This window comes from Podarcis raffonei, chromosome 8 (genome assembly GCF_027172205.1).
Source record: "Podarcis raffonei isolate rPodRaf1 chromosome 8, rPodRaf1.pri, whole genome shotgun sequence".
Classification (NCBI taxonomy): Eukaryota; Metazoa; Chordata; class Lepidosauria; order Squamata; family Lacertidae; genus Podarcis; species Podarcis raffonei.
The window spans coordinates 39,424,491-39,439,145 of record NC_070609.1 but is presented as its reverse complement, the minus strand read 5'-3'; the positions used below and the strand labels follow the sequence as shown (position 1 = coordinate 39,439,145).

The 14,655-nt window shown below is 42.3% G+C and overlaps 1 protein-coding gene across 2 annotated transcripts in view; it reads left to right on the top strand.

Moving 5' to 3' along the window:
• Positions 1 to 14,430, top strand: part of GNAO1 (G protein subunit alpha o1) — a 172,605-nt gene extending 158,175 nt beyond the window's left edge. Inside the window, exons 7-8 of one of the 2 annotated variants that reach the window (XM_053399464.1) lie at positions 9,766 to 9,919; positions 10,991 to 14,430. In XM_053399464.1, coding sequence (XP_053255439.1) covers positions 9,766 to 9,919; positions 10,991 to 11,178 — 342 coding nt within the window. In that variant the 3' untranslated portion in view covers positions 11,179 to 14,430. Of the gene's footprint in view, positions 1 to 9,765; positions 9,920 to 10,990 lie in introns of those variants that run through there. The other variant, XM_053399465.1, reaches the window with a different exon arrangement.
• The last annotated feature ends 225 nt before the right edge of the window (positions 14,431 to 14,655 follow it).

Genomic DNA, 14,655 nt, shown 5'->3' with positions numbered 1-14,655 from the left:
TGAGTTAGCCACTTACCAGAGGACTGAAGCACCTTTCCTAGGAAAGGCTATGACCTGTGCGGCTTTTTTATTTAGAAAAATGGGGATGGGGGGGTGGATAAACATTAAAGAAAGATCTTAGTCATGGGGTGGTACTACTGGATAAAAACGAGTGGGGCCTGTATGAAATGTTGCATTGTATCCTTCCTCCTAAAAGAAAATTTTAGGGCCCCAACCAGCCATTGTGGCGAAACAGAGCATCCCGTGATCACCCGTGCTTAGTGCTCATGATCATTCTTCATTGAGCTGCTTTCGGTTGGAGAGTTGCCACCTTAGTTTGTATTATTATTATTATTATTATTATTATTATTATTATTATTATACAGGGCACTTCTGCAAACCTTGGGATTCCTCCAAGCGTGCTGACACACATACACCCCTCTTGTTTCTCAGCAGCCTCATTTAACTACTGTCCTGTCGGCACATACCACCTGTGTTTGGTACTGGAAGGATAAAAAAATGTTTTCATTGCCGTCTTGAACCACTGTTTTAATTCTGTTTCCAGCTGATTGCAGAAAAGAAAGTTTTGGCAGTATTCAAGGCCTTAGGATGGCAGTGACCAGCAATTTCCAAGCTGTGGTTTTTTTAAAAAAACAAAGCAAAACTCTGTTAAGTTTTCTTTAGGGGGAAGGTTGTTGAGAATAATTGTAGAATCTCTGCAGCCTTATAAACACCTTCTTCTTAGGTTAGATTGGAGCAGAGAGTTCCCAGTATTAAAATCAATCATCCAATTCTAATAACATTGCTAAAACATAGGATTAGTTTGATAAACCATAAGAAGTGCAGTAAAAAAAATAATCTACTAAGCCAAAGGCAAAACTGGAAAACAGGAGTTGTATGAATTGTCTAAAGACTTAGGGTTGTAGCCAACTCCAGAGCAATGCTACGGCAGGGCCTTGGAGGCATCGTTTTGCCATTGGCAGCTGCCTGACAAAGCTGTCTGCTGACGCCTGGTCTGCTCAGTTACGTTCACCTTAATGTGTGAAATTGAGATAGCACCACATCAGTAGTAACAGCAAGGTAATCCCTTTATTGAAACCCAGTGAATGGTCACAAAGGACAACTGTGCAGAGCAGTGCGCAATCTTCTGAATTTGCTCTTAACTCACCTTTCTTCAGTCCTGGAGCCCCAGGTGGGATACATGCAGTCACCCCCAAGCACTGCTTAGCTTCAGCAAGGTGGTGGCCTCATGTGTCCCCAGCAATTCTTAATCAGTCGGGAGGTGAAGCAAATCAAAACAAAACAAATCCTTTATGGGTCTATGCAGAAATAAACTGCATTGGGTTTAAGTATGTCTAGGATGGGGGCCAAAGAGCCTTTCTGAAGTCAAAAGCTCACTCATTCCTTTGTGACCTTTCTTCGGTTATCGTAACCAAAGGGATCGCCAAGCTGCAGCTTTTGGATTTCTTTTTATCTTTCGTTTTTTAAGTGAGCCAACTCAGCAACCTGCAGTTTTGATTATGACTTGGAGGAGCCTGATGCAGCAACCTTGTTGAAGCTCAGCAAGCCTAGTTGTGGTTAGTGCCTAGATGCAAGATCTCCAATGTAACTTCCCTTGTGTTCCAGGGAAGCAGGGTGCTATATAAGTGAAATAGACTAGGGCCAGGGTCAACCCTACCACTAAACAGGCTGTGGCATCTGCCACAGGGACAGCCATGAGGTACTGAAGGACAGAGCTCTGTGTCATGAAGCCTGCCCTGTGTTCCCTAAGCTGCTTTCAAAGTGTGGTGGAAGAAACTGCTCCATCACCAGTGTTGAAGTTAGGGATGGATGAATCTGTCCATTTCCGTTCTCTTACGGTTTTCATTTTTCCCCCATCTCAAATTCAGTTATCCACATTTCTGCAGCAATTTGAGATTTAAAAAAACAAATCCTAATGAAAATTCGTCAGCGCAGTACAAATTTATCCCAATATGTATATTTTTGTGTGCAGTTTTGACTAATACACACACACTTTTGCAAATGATTCCCCTAATATAATTGGTTTTTCATGTTATTTTCACCAATAGATGCATTTTTATGCATGTTTTCCCTGAAACTGTGCATTTTTAAAATATTTTTTGGTTGGAGAACTGAATCACAAAATTTGGAGACACGCCAATCTCTAAGAATATCCATGTTTCCAAATGCATATTGTTTCAGAAAGTGTGAATTAAATAGTTTCTCATTAAAATGCAAGCAAAATTGAATTCCTCCTCCACCTCTAGTTGCTCCTCTGGCTGCTAGTGGCTCTCCAGGGTCCTTTTCAGAGAGAATGCTTACTCATCACCTGCTTCATGAGAAGCAGGTGAAATGCCAGGAACTTGGGATCTTTGGCATGCAGAGCAGGTGCCGGACTGCTGAGTTAGAGTCTCTGGGGCAGAGCAGCACTTTCCCTTTGGCAACAGAAGATGTGCCCAACCATTTTGATGTGTACCAAATGTGCACCGTGCCATTTGTGCACGTGGAAGCCTGTTTCTACATACACACATCTGCCTTGATGCATAAGGGGGGGGTTGGCTGTGAACCCTAGGTTTTATGTGCAGCACATAAATAAGACTGCTGCAACTGCTGAAGAACTTGGGGCAGCCCCCCCACCCAACCCCGTCCCTCCCACTCTTCTGAGAATCCGTATGTTTTGCAGTGCCCCTACCATGGGTTTATGGTTCTGCATCTTAGTCTTAATTAGTTTATTTTGAAAGCCTCTCCCCGCCACCCCCCACCCAATACAGAGGATTTCCCTCTTACAACTATTTTCTTCTCTGTAGATTTGGTTCCGTTTTACAACCCATCGTTTGCAAGTTGACAGCCAGGGTAATAAAGTAGACGTGCGTGTTTTTCACACTACAGTTGTACCTTGGAAGTCGAACAGAATCTGTTCCGGAAGTCTGTTCAACTTCCAAAACATTCAGAAACCAAAAGTGCGGCTTCTGATTGGCTGCAGGAAGCTCCGGAACAGTCACTTCTGGGTTTGCGGTGTTCAGGAGCCAAAACGTTCGAGAACTAAGCTGTTTGAAAAACCAATGTATGACTGTACATTGTTCTTCTCTTAGATTTTCCTTTGTGGCTTGGAGAGATTCTTGATACTCATTCATTCAGTCCTCACTCATTTATTTCACTATAGACTCCTCCAAAGAGGGAACCAAGGGTAGGGTAAGGAAGCTTTCTTAGCTTGAGGGACACATTCCTGTCTGAGGGGTCATGTGCCAAAGGTGTGGCCAGAAGCCAAAGTAGCCAGACTAACAGGTATGAGTCTTACCTTTCAGCCTATTCAAGCCACACATGCCAGAGATTTCCACTCTCACACACACACAATTTCCGTCCTTCATCCTGCCAAGCTAGAGACATTATATTAAGTCACTCCAGCCGATCAAAAGCATTCAAAGAGAGTGTGTAGCAGGGCCAGTGGCGGGTGTTTCCTGATGGAAGTGGGTGTGGCCTGGAGAGAGTATTGAGTGCTGGATGGAGAGGCCTAAGGTTCCCCATCCCTGATATAAACCCTTCAGGGTGCACTCTGGGTTGCACCTTGAAGCAGGTTTTCAAGCCAAGACTTCAGTCCCACTATCTGCAGATGCATTCCCTGTCAGAAAATCAGCCATGGCACCTATCAGTTGTTTGATGTGGGGGGAGGGCCTAAACTGGTGGATTGCCCAATTTTTGACCCTGGTTGCACACATGCACCCCTGGCAACAGTATTGGGGGATGACCCACATGCAAAGTTTGCAGACACAGTTCATCATCCAGTTAGGACAACATCCACCAACCTGGTCCACTCCAGATGCTTTGGACTACAACTCCCATTGTCTCCATCCAGCACTGCTATATGATGCTAGGGCTGATGGGAGTTGTAGTCCACAAAATCCAAAGGTTGGGGAAGGCTAGGCTAGCTATACACTTTAAAAAGCCTGCTTCTTGTCTGCGTGCATCACTAGATTGGCACAAACCATTTTTCCCTTGTCCTAATGTAACAATTCAGCTACATTCTTTAAACTTGCATTCCAACCATCTTTACACTTGGTCGTCATTGGCCTCCCACCCCTTTTTCCCCACAGTAGATTTTTTTTTTTTTAGGGAAATGCTTTAAAGAAATAAATACAAGAATTTTGAAGGGCCCTTGATGCTTGCTAAATCCTACTTTTTCTTTGCTGGTTAGTTGCTGAATCTTGTTTTTAATTTTTTTGCACATTTGATTGTTCTGAACCATTATTAACTGTCATTTTGTATGGAGTGTGAATGACTGTCTGTTGATTTAATAGGTCTTTTGATTCTTATTGTAATAATTTATTGGCTGTCAGTAATGTATTTATTAGTTACCAAATGTTAATAAAATGCCAGCTCTTTTCTAGCGTTTGAGATATTTTATTGGGTTTTCCTCTTCTGAGAAAGCCTAAAGGAAATCGCAGAATGATTAACAGTTTTGTCTGTTATGGGTGAAAAGAGGTCCTGTTTCACATGGTGCATAGGTAAAACTAGAGAATGCCCATAACCAAGTTGTAGTGATGGCCACCCACATGGATGGTTTTAAAAGAGGATTAGACAAATTTGTGGCAGATAAGGCTATCAGTGGCTACTAGTGATGTTGATCTGCCTCCACTGCCAAGGGCAGTATGCTAAGAATCAGAAGAGGAGAGAGCACTGTGGCACTCAGGTCCTACTTATGGGCTTCCCATAGGCATCTCATTGACTGCTATGAGAACAACATGTAGGACTAGATGGGCCTTTGGCCTGATCCAACAGGGCTGTAAATATGTTTGTGAGTGGCATAATACATGTTTCTTCATAAGGAAATTTCTGCCCAGTGAGGATTCCTCCATGGTAAGTTGAATGTTTCATCCTTTTTGCACATTAAGTGGATGCATGGAGTAAGGAACTGGGTTAGTGACTGCTGTACTGAGTTGGTGACTCCCAATGACTACACTTTCAGCTAAAGTTCTGAACGAAGCCAATGGACATACATATTGTGTGTGCGTAGACACTCTCTGCACAGTAGCAAAACGATGGAATAAAGCTGCAACCCTAAGTACACTTACTTGGGACTCTGTTGACCACAGTGGAACTAACATTGGAGTTGAAAGGGCTGTGTTGCAGGTGTCTTTTTGAAAGGGTTAGATCAGTGACAACCAACATGATGCCCTCTAGATGGGATACCAACTCCCATCAGCACCAACCAGCATGGCCAATGGTCAGGGATGGTCCAGCAACATTTGGGCAGCTCCATGTTGGCTATCCCTGGATTAGATTAATTACTGGATGGTGGCTGATGGGCAACACTGACTGGGGCTAATGGGAGTTGTAGCCCAAAATATCTAGAGGGCCGCATGTTGAAGAGACTTCTGTAGACAAGCTCTACATTCCTAAATCTTGCTCATGTAAATGCCTGCAAGGCTTCCCCCTTTCCTGCCATATTCTCCTCATCGCACCATCGCAAACCATTCTTCCAAAGGGGAGATTGCTTTGTGCCTGAAAGTCATTATCTTACACAAGATGCAGTCACCAGTCGGACAGCCTGCTTTTGTAACAAGCTCTTTTCCTACATAAGATCCCCAGCCATTAATACATGGTGGCACTCAAAACAAAGCAGGAAATTCTCTGTGTAACAAGTGTTATTTATAGGGTTTCTGGACAGTCAATTCCCAGTACACTATCTGAATCCCATTTCCTGGTTCTGACTTGGCAAATTGTTTTATGAGGTGGTTTGTGTTTGACTTTTGACAGGTTTTAATAGCCAGAACTGTTGCAATGTACTCTTCTTCCAATTAATGCAGGGATGTTTAATTGCGATGCAGTAGGGAAGCCAAATGGCCCAGCTGTTCAAAGGAACAGGAGGTCAAAGAGGCCCTTTTAAAACTCTCTCTTGGGCTCAACCCTGACACAGACATGCTTCCCTTGAGGGCAATGCCTCTTTGAGAGCCAGCAAAGACTAACTTTAGGGTAGCCATGTGATTTGCAGACTTCTTTTTCCATCTGCTATGCACTAGAAGGTGTTGGTGCCAGCTTAGTTTAGGAAAATGATGAAAGTCTGTCCCGTCTATTTAGGAACATGTCATAGAAGGCAGATAGAGGCAGATACAATTCTGCATGGTATAGTTGCAGAAAGAATAAGGAGAAGTTTTGCTCCATCCCTCATAATACTAGAACTCAGGGCTGTCATCCAATGAAGCTGAATATTGGAAGATTCAGGACAGACAAAAGGAAGTATTCTCCGTCGCTAAACTATGGAATTTGCTCCCGCAAGAAATAGCGATGGCCACTAACTTGCATGGCTTTAAAAGGGGATTAGACAAATTCATGATGGATAAGGTTCTGAAAACCAGTTGCCAGGAATTACAGGTGAAGAAGAGTGCTGCTGCACTCCTGTCCTGCTTGTAGGCTTCCCAGAGGCATCTGGTTGGCCACTGTGAGAACAGATTGCTTGATTTGATACACCTTAGGCCTGATCTAGCAGGGCTCTTCTTATGTTCTGAAATTCCAAGAACAATATCCCTTTCATCTGATTCAACAAGGCTTCTCTTATGGCTACAGGGCTTAAAGCCAATGTCCACCCCACAAGAGGTGACAGGCAGAGGGGAAGCTAGGAGCCAAAGAAGCCAAGTCAGGTATCTTGTGACTTCAAGGAGACAGGTACCTTTGGGTCAGGGTTGCCAGCTTTCTCAGTCAGCCCTCGTAGCTGTTCCTTCAACAGCAGCACAGTGCACACACATGAGCCGGGAGAACACTGAACAGCTTCACCTGTTGACTTCTGCACCTGAAGCTGCTGAAAGACACAGGTGCAGTAGATTAGTACATTAGGACTGTGCCAAAAAATATCCTGTGTCTTATGATAGAATCCTGCTGCCCTGTTCCCCATGATCACTGGGTTGGAAATAGGCACTCCATTCCTCCCTACCCCCTCATTTCCCAGACGCATATCAGAAACAAGTACACTCTCACACAGCCAGCTATTCAAAACCAACAGGTTTTCTATCAGTCAATGCCAAGAAACATCAAACTGGGAGATACCTGCTGTACAACAAGATCAGGCTTAACCCACCCTCAGTTCTCACCTGGAACAAGTATTCACTCTCCATCACCCACCCAAGAAGAGCACAGTTCCATGCTATAAAGGACTCTCACTCCAGCAGTATGTGACCACTTCTCCTCTGGCTTAGTATATGCCCTCTCCTTCCCCAGCACTGATAACAGGGTGTGTTGATTTTGGGAAGTGTCCTTACTTGCCTGGAGAACTGCATTGTAGAATTCAGAGAAGTGTCCATTTTGAAGGTAGGCTATATTTTGGTTTGTGTGTTATTTCAGAAAGTGTGAATTAAGTAGGTTCACCTCTAAATGTGAAGTTAATCAAATTTCTTTCCTATTTCTACTTGTTAGCCATCCTTCCTGTCATCAAATGTTTCAGTTAAAGCTCCAGGGAGACAGCATAACTTTCCCCCCAGAGCTTTTCTAAATCAGGAAGTGCAGGCAGCCAGGAAAGCTGTGAAGCACTAAGGAAATGTTTTGTGGAAATGGTGGGAAGGGGGACAAACAGCACCCATGGCCATCTTGTAACAATAAATTAAGTTCAACCCTTCATTCACCCAAACAATAAAGTCTAAAGATTCTCTCAAGTGCCCTGAAAAAGAATACGAAAAAATGGGAAACTCAAGAAGGACTTTTGGATGGTATTTAACTTACTTATTAACTGACATGAACAAGATAATAATGGAAACAGTTGATGGGTTTCTACTTTCTGCTGCAAAGACCATAAAGGGGTTTTGTTGATTTAATTTTGTCTTTGTTTGGTTCTGTCCTTATAAGTATCATATTTCTTAACTCAGTGTGTGTTGGAAATTGTATTAGTTTGGTGTATTAATTTATTTGTGCTGGGTCTGTGACCATATAAGAACATTTCTCTCGCTTTGGACGTGCATGTTTTATGCCAATCTGCATCATCTTTTTGGGAGATATGCAAGTGATGACACTAAGGCTTGGATGGGGAAAGTCAGGTGGTGACTGTGCTGCTGTGGTTTTTTGAGATGTAAATACTGATCAGCTTCAGTGTTATGTACTGGAACTCAAAGGGAGCTGCGTAACTGGGCCTCCAGCAAAATGCACTTTTGATCCTCGCTATAAAGATCTTCAGAAGGCTTTTAAAAGCTCATGTATTTTAAAGAGCAGCATTTCCTAATCTGGTGCCCTCTGTATGTTTTGAACTACAACTCCATCAGCTGACCTCGGTTGGTAGACGTGGTAGTCCAAAACCTAGGAAGGGCACCAGATTGGGGAAGATTTCAGTGGTTAATTTTTGTGTGTGAAATTCCTGAAAGCTATGGACTATTTTTTAAATGGTTTAGACTCTTTCTAAGATGCTATTTTATAACTTTTTATACATTTTTATACTTTTATACCATTATAAAGTATATATATATATATATATATAGTTTTAAACCTGGGGAGGCAAGCCCTTGGGAACCAAGGTTTGGGAGTAAGAAGAGTCAAATTATTAGAGAAGATACTGATTAGAAATAGCTTTCTTGAAAGGCAGGATATCAGTCCCTCAGATAAACGAGGCCTGTTTGGGGCTGCATCTGTTTATAGAATGATTAGCGCTAGACATAGATCCAGATAATGGCTGACTTTTGTATTTCTTTGGACCAGGAGCTCTTGGAGCAACCTGAAAACTGTCCTAGCCTAAGTTTTAATGATTTCTGTGCAACACCTCCTGCACGCCATGTTGAGCCAGTCTGATGCTTCCAGACTGTCCCTGCTTTCAGGTGGGATCCAATCACACACTGGCAAATTCAGTTTTCTTTCTTTATAGCTGATTGGGTTGTTTTGCACAACAAACCTACTTCCCCCATAGAGTGGGTTTTTGCGATAAGGAAAATGATGGTGAAGTGCCTTGGAAAGTGTACTGATAACCCTTCCTTTGACACAATCCCATCTAACCTCCCTGAAAACAAATCAGACTGAATGCTCATTAAATAGCCAACATCATCTAATCTCCTTGTAAACAAATCAGAATGAAAGGGGACATTTTCCCATGTACCTCAGCAATATCTTTTCTCTGTCCTCTCCACCTAAGGCTCAGCCCTTTTTGTTTGTTTCTTTAACAACTAACCATCATGAAGGGTTCTAAGAGCTCATTGCTCTGAGGTGTTTTCGCTCAGCCTTCTCCGGCCGGCCTACTTGCCCTACAGGTGTGTCATACCCTCCAACATTTCTCCGATGAAAATAGGGATGTCCTAAGAAAAAGTGGGACGGCTTCTGTAAATCCGGTACTGTCCCTGGACAACAGGGACACTAGGAGGGTCTGGTGTTTTGGACTACAAAATTCCTATCAGCCCGAACATCATGCAGCCATCTTGGCTGGGGCTGATGGCTATTGTAGCCCAAAGCATCTGGAGGGCAGCAGGTTGGGAAAGGCTTTTTTTTAAAGCTGATCCTAATTGACAGATATGGCAACTGTTGTTTCTCTGTAATTTGCATGGGCATATCTTTACAAGAGAGCTTTGTCCAAATGACACAGAAAAGCTAGGTGGAGAATAGATGCTGAAGACATCATAACACCACCGGTTTTCTTGACTTCACTTCTTCATGATATGTAACTCTTTGGGTTTTCGGTACACGTGGATCTTTGACCATTTCTCAGTTGCTGGTTTGGTAACTATTCTCTTTCTCTAATCCTAACTTCCTGTTTCTTTCTCTGTTTCTCTCTCTCTCTCTCGTTCTTTGTCTTTCTTTTCTTCTCTTCCTATATGTGCCTTGCCATAGAACCGCATGCATGAGTCTCTAATGCTCTTCGATTCCATCTGTAACAACAAATTCTTCATTGACACCTCCATCATTCTCTTCCTCAACAAGAAAGACCTGTTTGGTGAGAAGATCAAGAAATCACCTCTGACCATCTGCTTCCCTGAATATACAGGTATGTAATGGCAGCGCCTGAGGTGCTCAAAATCCCAGCTGTGGAGCAAACGAAAAACAACAGACAGTCTGCTGGAACCCCAAGTGTAAACCAGGAGATATTTGATCCAGTCCTGCTTGAGAGATAACTCCCCTAGAAAACAGACTACATACTCTGGCTGATTGCCTTCCTGTTTTCTGCCCGAGGCATCAGCTGAGCTACCATGATGTCACAGAGAGTTGGCAGATTCTCATCAGTGGGAAGGAAGTGTCCGTCTGTGAGCAGAAAAAAAAGCATCAGACTAATCACACAAGGAGGCTTCTGCCAGGCTGTGCCATTTCACAGGGCAAGTGGGGGGGCTGCATGTTTGAAAGCCCCCCTCCCCAACATGAAATCCCTCCCAGTATTATTAATATATATTTTTAAAAACTAGCATGTCAAGAAAATGAGTGATCATTGAGCCTTAACACATACTAGGGTGTGTGTGTGTGTTTCAAATATGCATTCAGATTAGGGAAAAATGGTTCAGATCCACCTAATCTAGTGGACTCACCTCAGATTGATCTGGAAGTGGATTTGGCAAACGAAGCTGCTTTCAGGAAAATAGCTCATTATATTCAGAGCCCAATTCCCAGATTAGCATCAGATCACATTTCCAGTAACTTTATTTCCCACATCCTTACGAATCCTACTTCTAGAATACCGGTGAGGAGAGGGCTCACTCACGAGTTCCCTTAGGCATCCGGTCGACCACTATGAGAACAGGAAGATCTGACCTTTCTGAGGCCGTTTCCGAAGTTCTAAGATCCGTATGCACAGAGGAGTATGCTTGGTTGATATTAGTCATCATTCCCATGAATAAATTTTGCTTGCTGTCCATTGAGAAGTCCTGCTTGCAGGCTTCCCATCTGGTTGGCCACTGTGAGAACAGGATGCTGGACTTGATAAGCATTTGACCTGACTGAGTAGTGAGGCTCTTCTCCTGTTCTTATTTTATAGCTACCATCTAAACTTGTGCTGAGTTTTGTATTTTTATAATGTTATTTTTTATTTTTTTAAATGTCTCCTGCCCCTTCCTCCCTCTCTATGCAGGTCCCAACACATACGAAGATGCTGCAGCCTATATCCAAGCACAATTTGAAAGCAAAAACCGCTCGCCCAACAAGGAGATTTACTGTCACATGACATGTGCGACAGACACGGGTAACATCCAGGTGGTATTCGATGCCGTCACCGACATCATCATTGCCAACAACCTCCGAGGCTGCGGCTTATACTGAGCCCTCTCCCTTTTCTCCATCCCATCCTGTATAGCAAGCAACTTATTTGGAAACAATCACAGCGAGAGGAAAATAAAATAAAATATTTGGAAAAAAAGGCAAAACAAAATATGAGTCTCTCTCACACACACACACGCAAACACAAACACAATAATAATAATAATAATATTAATAATGATGATGAATCATGCAAGTTGGTAAATAAAAAGGCATAATGAAAATTTTTATATAAAAACATTTTTTCCTTTTCCTTTTATTTATTTATTTTAGTTTGCCTCAAAAGAGTACTGGGTAGCACTGATGCCCCTGACATCACCTTAAAATCTCTTCCTTTCTGCTAAAGTAACGTTGCCTGCAAGCCTATACCTGTTGACTTGGGAGTAAGCCCCCATTGAAAGCAGCAGGACTTACCTCTGAGTAGACATGCATCGGATTGCACTAGTCATGGCAGGTAATTCATTGCAAAAGATGCTTTTGGAAAACAACAAGAAAGAAAAAAGACCATACTCTGATTTTTTCTAAACTCGCCGTCCACATAGCATAAGATACTACGTGAGTTTTAAAAGGAATCAACTTTCTTAAAAAAAGAAAAGAAAAAAGTGGTAATATTATTTTTTTAAGACTCCTTTGTGCATAGGGTGCTTTACGGTATGAGCGGGGAAGGATGGCTTCCCCTGCCCAGTTCCTGTGGATTTTTAAAAAAGATGTACCACCATCTAAGTTGCTGCTGCACTGCATCACTTGCCACAGGGGCGCTGAGCTTTCAGGGATCCTCAGTTCCGTTCAGCTATGGAGTAGTTAAAACCTATTAAAAGGGGGGAAACTGAGGCGGAGCTTGCGGGGAGAAAGAAACAGAATAGGGTTAGAATAGAGGTGACAGGCCAGCACCCTTCGTTGACCATGTTTATATATATAATCCTTCAGGAGTATAAAGAAAGGGGCCTGCTTCTATCTCTGCTTCTTTAAACAAGCATGGGAGACGGGCAAAGGGAATTTCTATTAGCAATTTGAAAGTTGTACCTGAGATAGCATCCCTCCCACGCCCCGCAGGTCAGGTGGAAGAATTCCCCCTCTCTCACAAACAGTCCGTGCTCAAGCTCTTTATGAAGGAGATTTGGTGGGGAGAACATTCCCCACCTTTATCGCAATTTAAGTACAGCTTTTATTTGGAGGATTACTCCTTTTCTAATATATTTGATTCCGGGTCTCCGTGCTCCCACCCACCCAATATTTATGTTCAGACCAGGCCTCCTGTGCCCCCCCCCTCAACTCTCCATTTCTGATTCTCCAGCGCGAATCCTCTTCACTAGTAGCATGAACTTTGAGCCTTTGTATAAAGACACGCAGCCTTCCATATCGCCTCAGTGTCTGATGTCCTGAATTTTTGGAATGGTGGCTGTGCACTTCTGTAGGTTTGCTGTGTAAAACCTGGTTTTAGACTAGTCTTTACATTTAGAACCTAAGACAAACAAAAAGAGAATTTTTTAATGATGATGATGATGAAGGGGTAAAGAAGAGAAATTAAAGATTTGACTTCCTTACTGATTTTGTTAAGAAAGAAAAGAACAGAAAGGTCTCTCCCCACCCCCGATTCCCCTCTTGCTTTATTTAAAACACACACACAAAACACAGAGATCTATAAATACACACACACACACACACATACACACACACACACAATGGCATTGTGAACCCATTCTAAGAGAGACATTTTCTATTGGACTTGGTTCCGGTTGCTTGTTGGCACTGGTAGGGTGAAACCTTTGAGCAAGCAGAAGTCTGACCCATACAAACCGCCATCTTAAATCTTGGCAGATTCTAATGGCCATTAAGACGCAGACCCCAACAACCTTTCATATAGAGGGTTGCCAGCTATCGGGGATCAGCCGAGAAAGTTCAGGAACGGCTTGCCCAGCCAACAAGACACCCTACATCTGTGGGGAATGCAGCAAAATAAAAAATAAAATAAAGCGGAGGAGTTATGGGCCTCCCAGTTTCCCTCTCCCGTTCTACTATTACAGGTGCTGCTTTTTGCTCAGGGGGGATGGGATAACGGAGGCAAGTCCCTTCCTTTGCCCTTGCATCTCACTCACCTTAGCCATGACCTTGTAGGTGGTAACATTTAGGTGCAAAAAGATTGTCAGCAACAGAATCCCAATGGGAATTGTTAGTGGCTCTTTGTATTTTAATCGTTGCTGTACTAATTGTTGCCCGCTCCAGGAAAGCGTTCTCTCCCCAAAAGCCTCTTGTCTACACGATGATCCGACACACCTGTCTTCAGAGTGGGCCAGGCAAGCAGAGAGGGATGTCTCTTTAACTTTCTCGTTTAATAATGATTCACTGTTCTGAATTGTCTCGTTCACTCTCTGGATTTGTATTTTTAAAAATAATAATAATAAGCACAGCTGTCTTTGGCCTCCCTAAATGCTCTTGTCTTTGACTTCTTTTCCCTTCTGAATGACACTGTGTTATGCATTACCAATGTCCTTTCCTTTTTCTGTTTAATTTTTTATTTTTAAGTGGGTTAGTTTAAATTGGGAGGGCATTATTTTTGTTGTTCCATTCTCATTTTTAATCCCCCACCATGCTTCCCTGTGAATACTTTTTTTTCATGCTGCTTCCTCTTCCTCCCTCGCACCCTTGCCCTTACAATCCTTCCTTTTAGTGAATGGTGTTTTCTCTCTCTTTCTCTCATGTGGGGGTGTTTGTGCTGCAAAAACAAAAGGGGGAAAAATACAAAAAACAAAGAAAAAAAATAAAATAATCTCTTAAAAAAAATAAAAAATACACCAGAAAAAAACCACCAAAAAAAGTAAAACAAAAACAAAAATCGAATGTAGTGTTTACATTATTTAAAAAGCCACCATTTTCATGACCCTTTGTCATATCTACTTTTTGGTTAGCGATCAGATGTCTTCACGGTTTCACTTTTAAGAGGTACCTTTGCTGGAAAAAGCCAACTGCACCTGTCTAAAAAACAGAATAAAATAAAGAGAAATTCATATATATATATATATATATATATATATATATATATCACACACATGCACACACACACACAAGCATATATATATATATATATATATATATATATATATATATATATTCATTCTAAAAGCGCCAGGTCTTTCTAAGCCTTTCTATTACCAATCGGTGAGGTTTCTGTGATCTTATTAGACACTGCCAATTTCTTTCTCTGACTAATGGAAAAAAAATTCATGTGTAGCTTAATAAAGAGAATGTTTGTCTGTACCACTGAGGCTCTTTCTCTCTCACCTTCTGATTCTACAGTCGTTTTATTGTAAATATATATATATTATGTCCCCTCGCTGGTTTTTCTTTTGAGCAAGTATATGTATATGATAGACATATCCTGGGATCTTTTACAGAGTCCTCAAACAAACCCCCCTCAAACTGGGGCCTCCGAGGACACCTAGGGTGGTCAGCCACTTTTAGTAAGTACCAATTGCCCTCTTC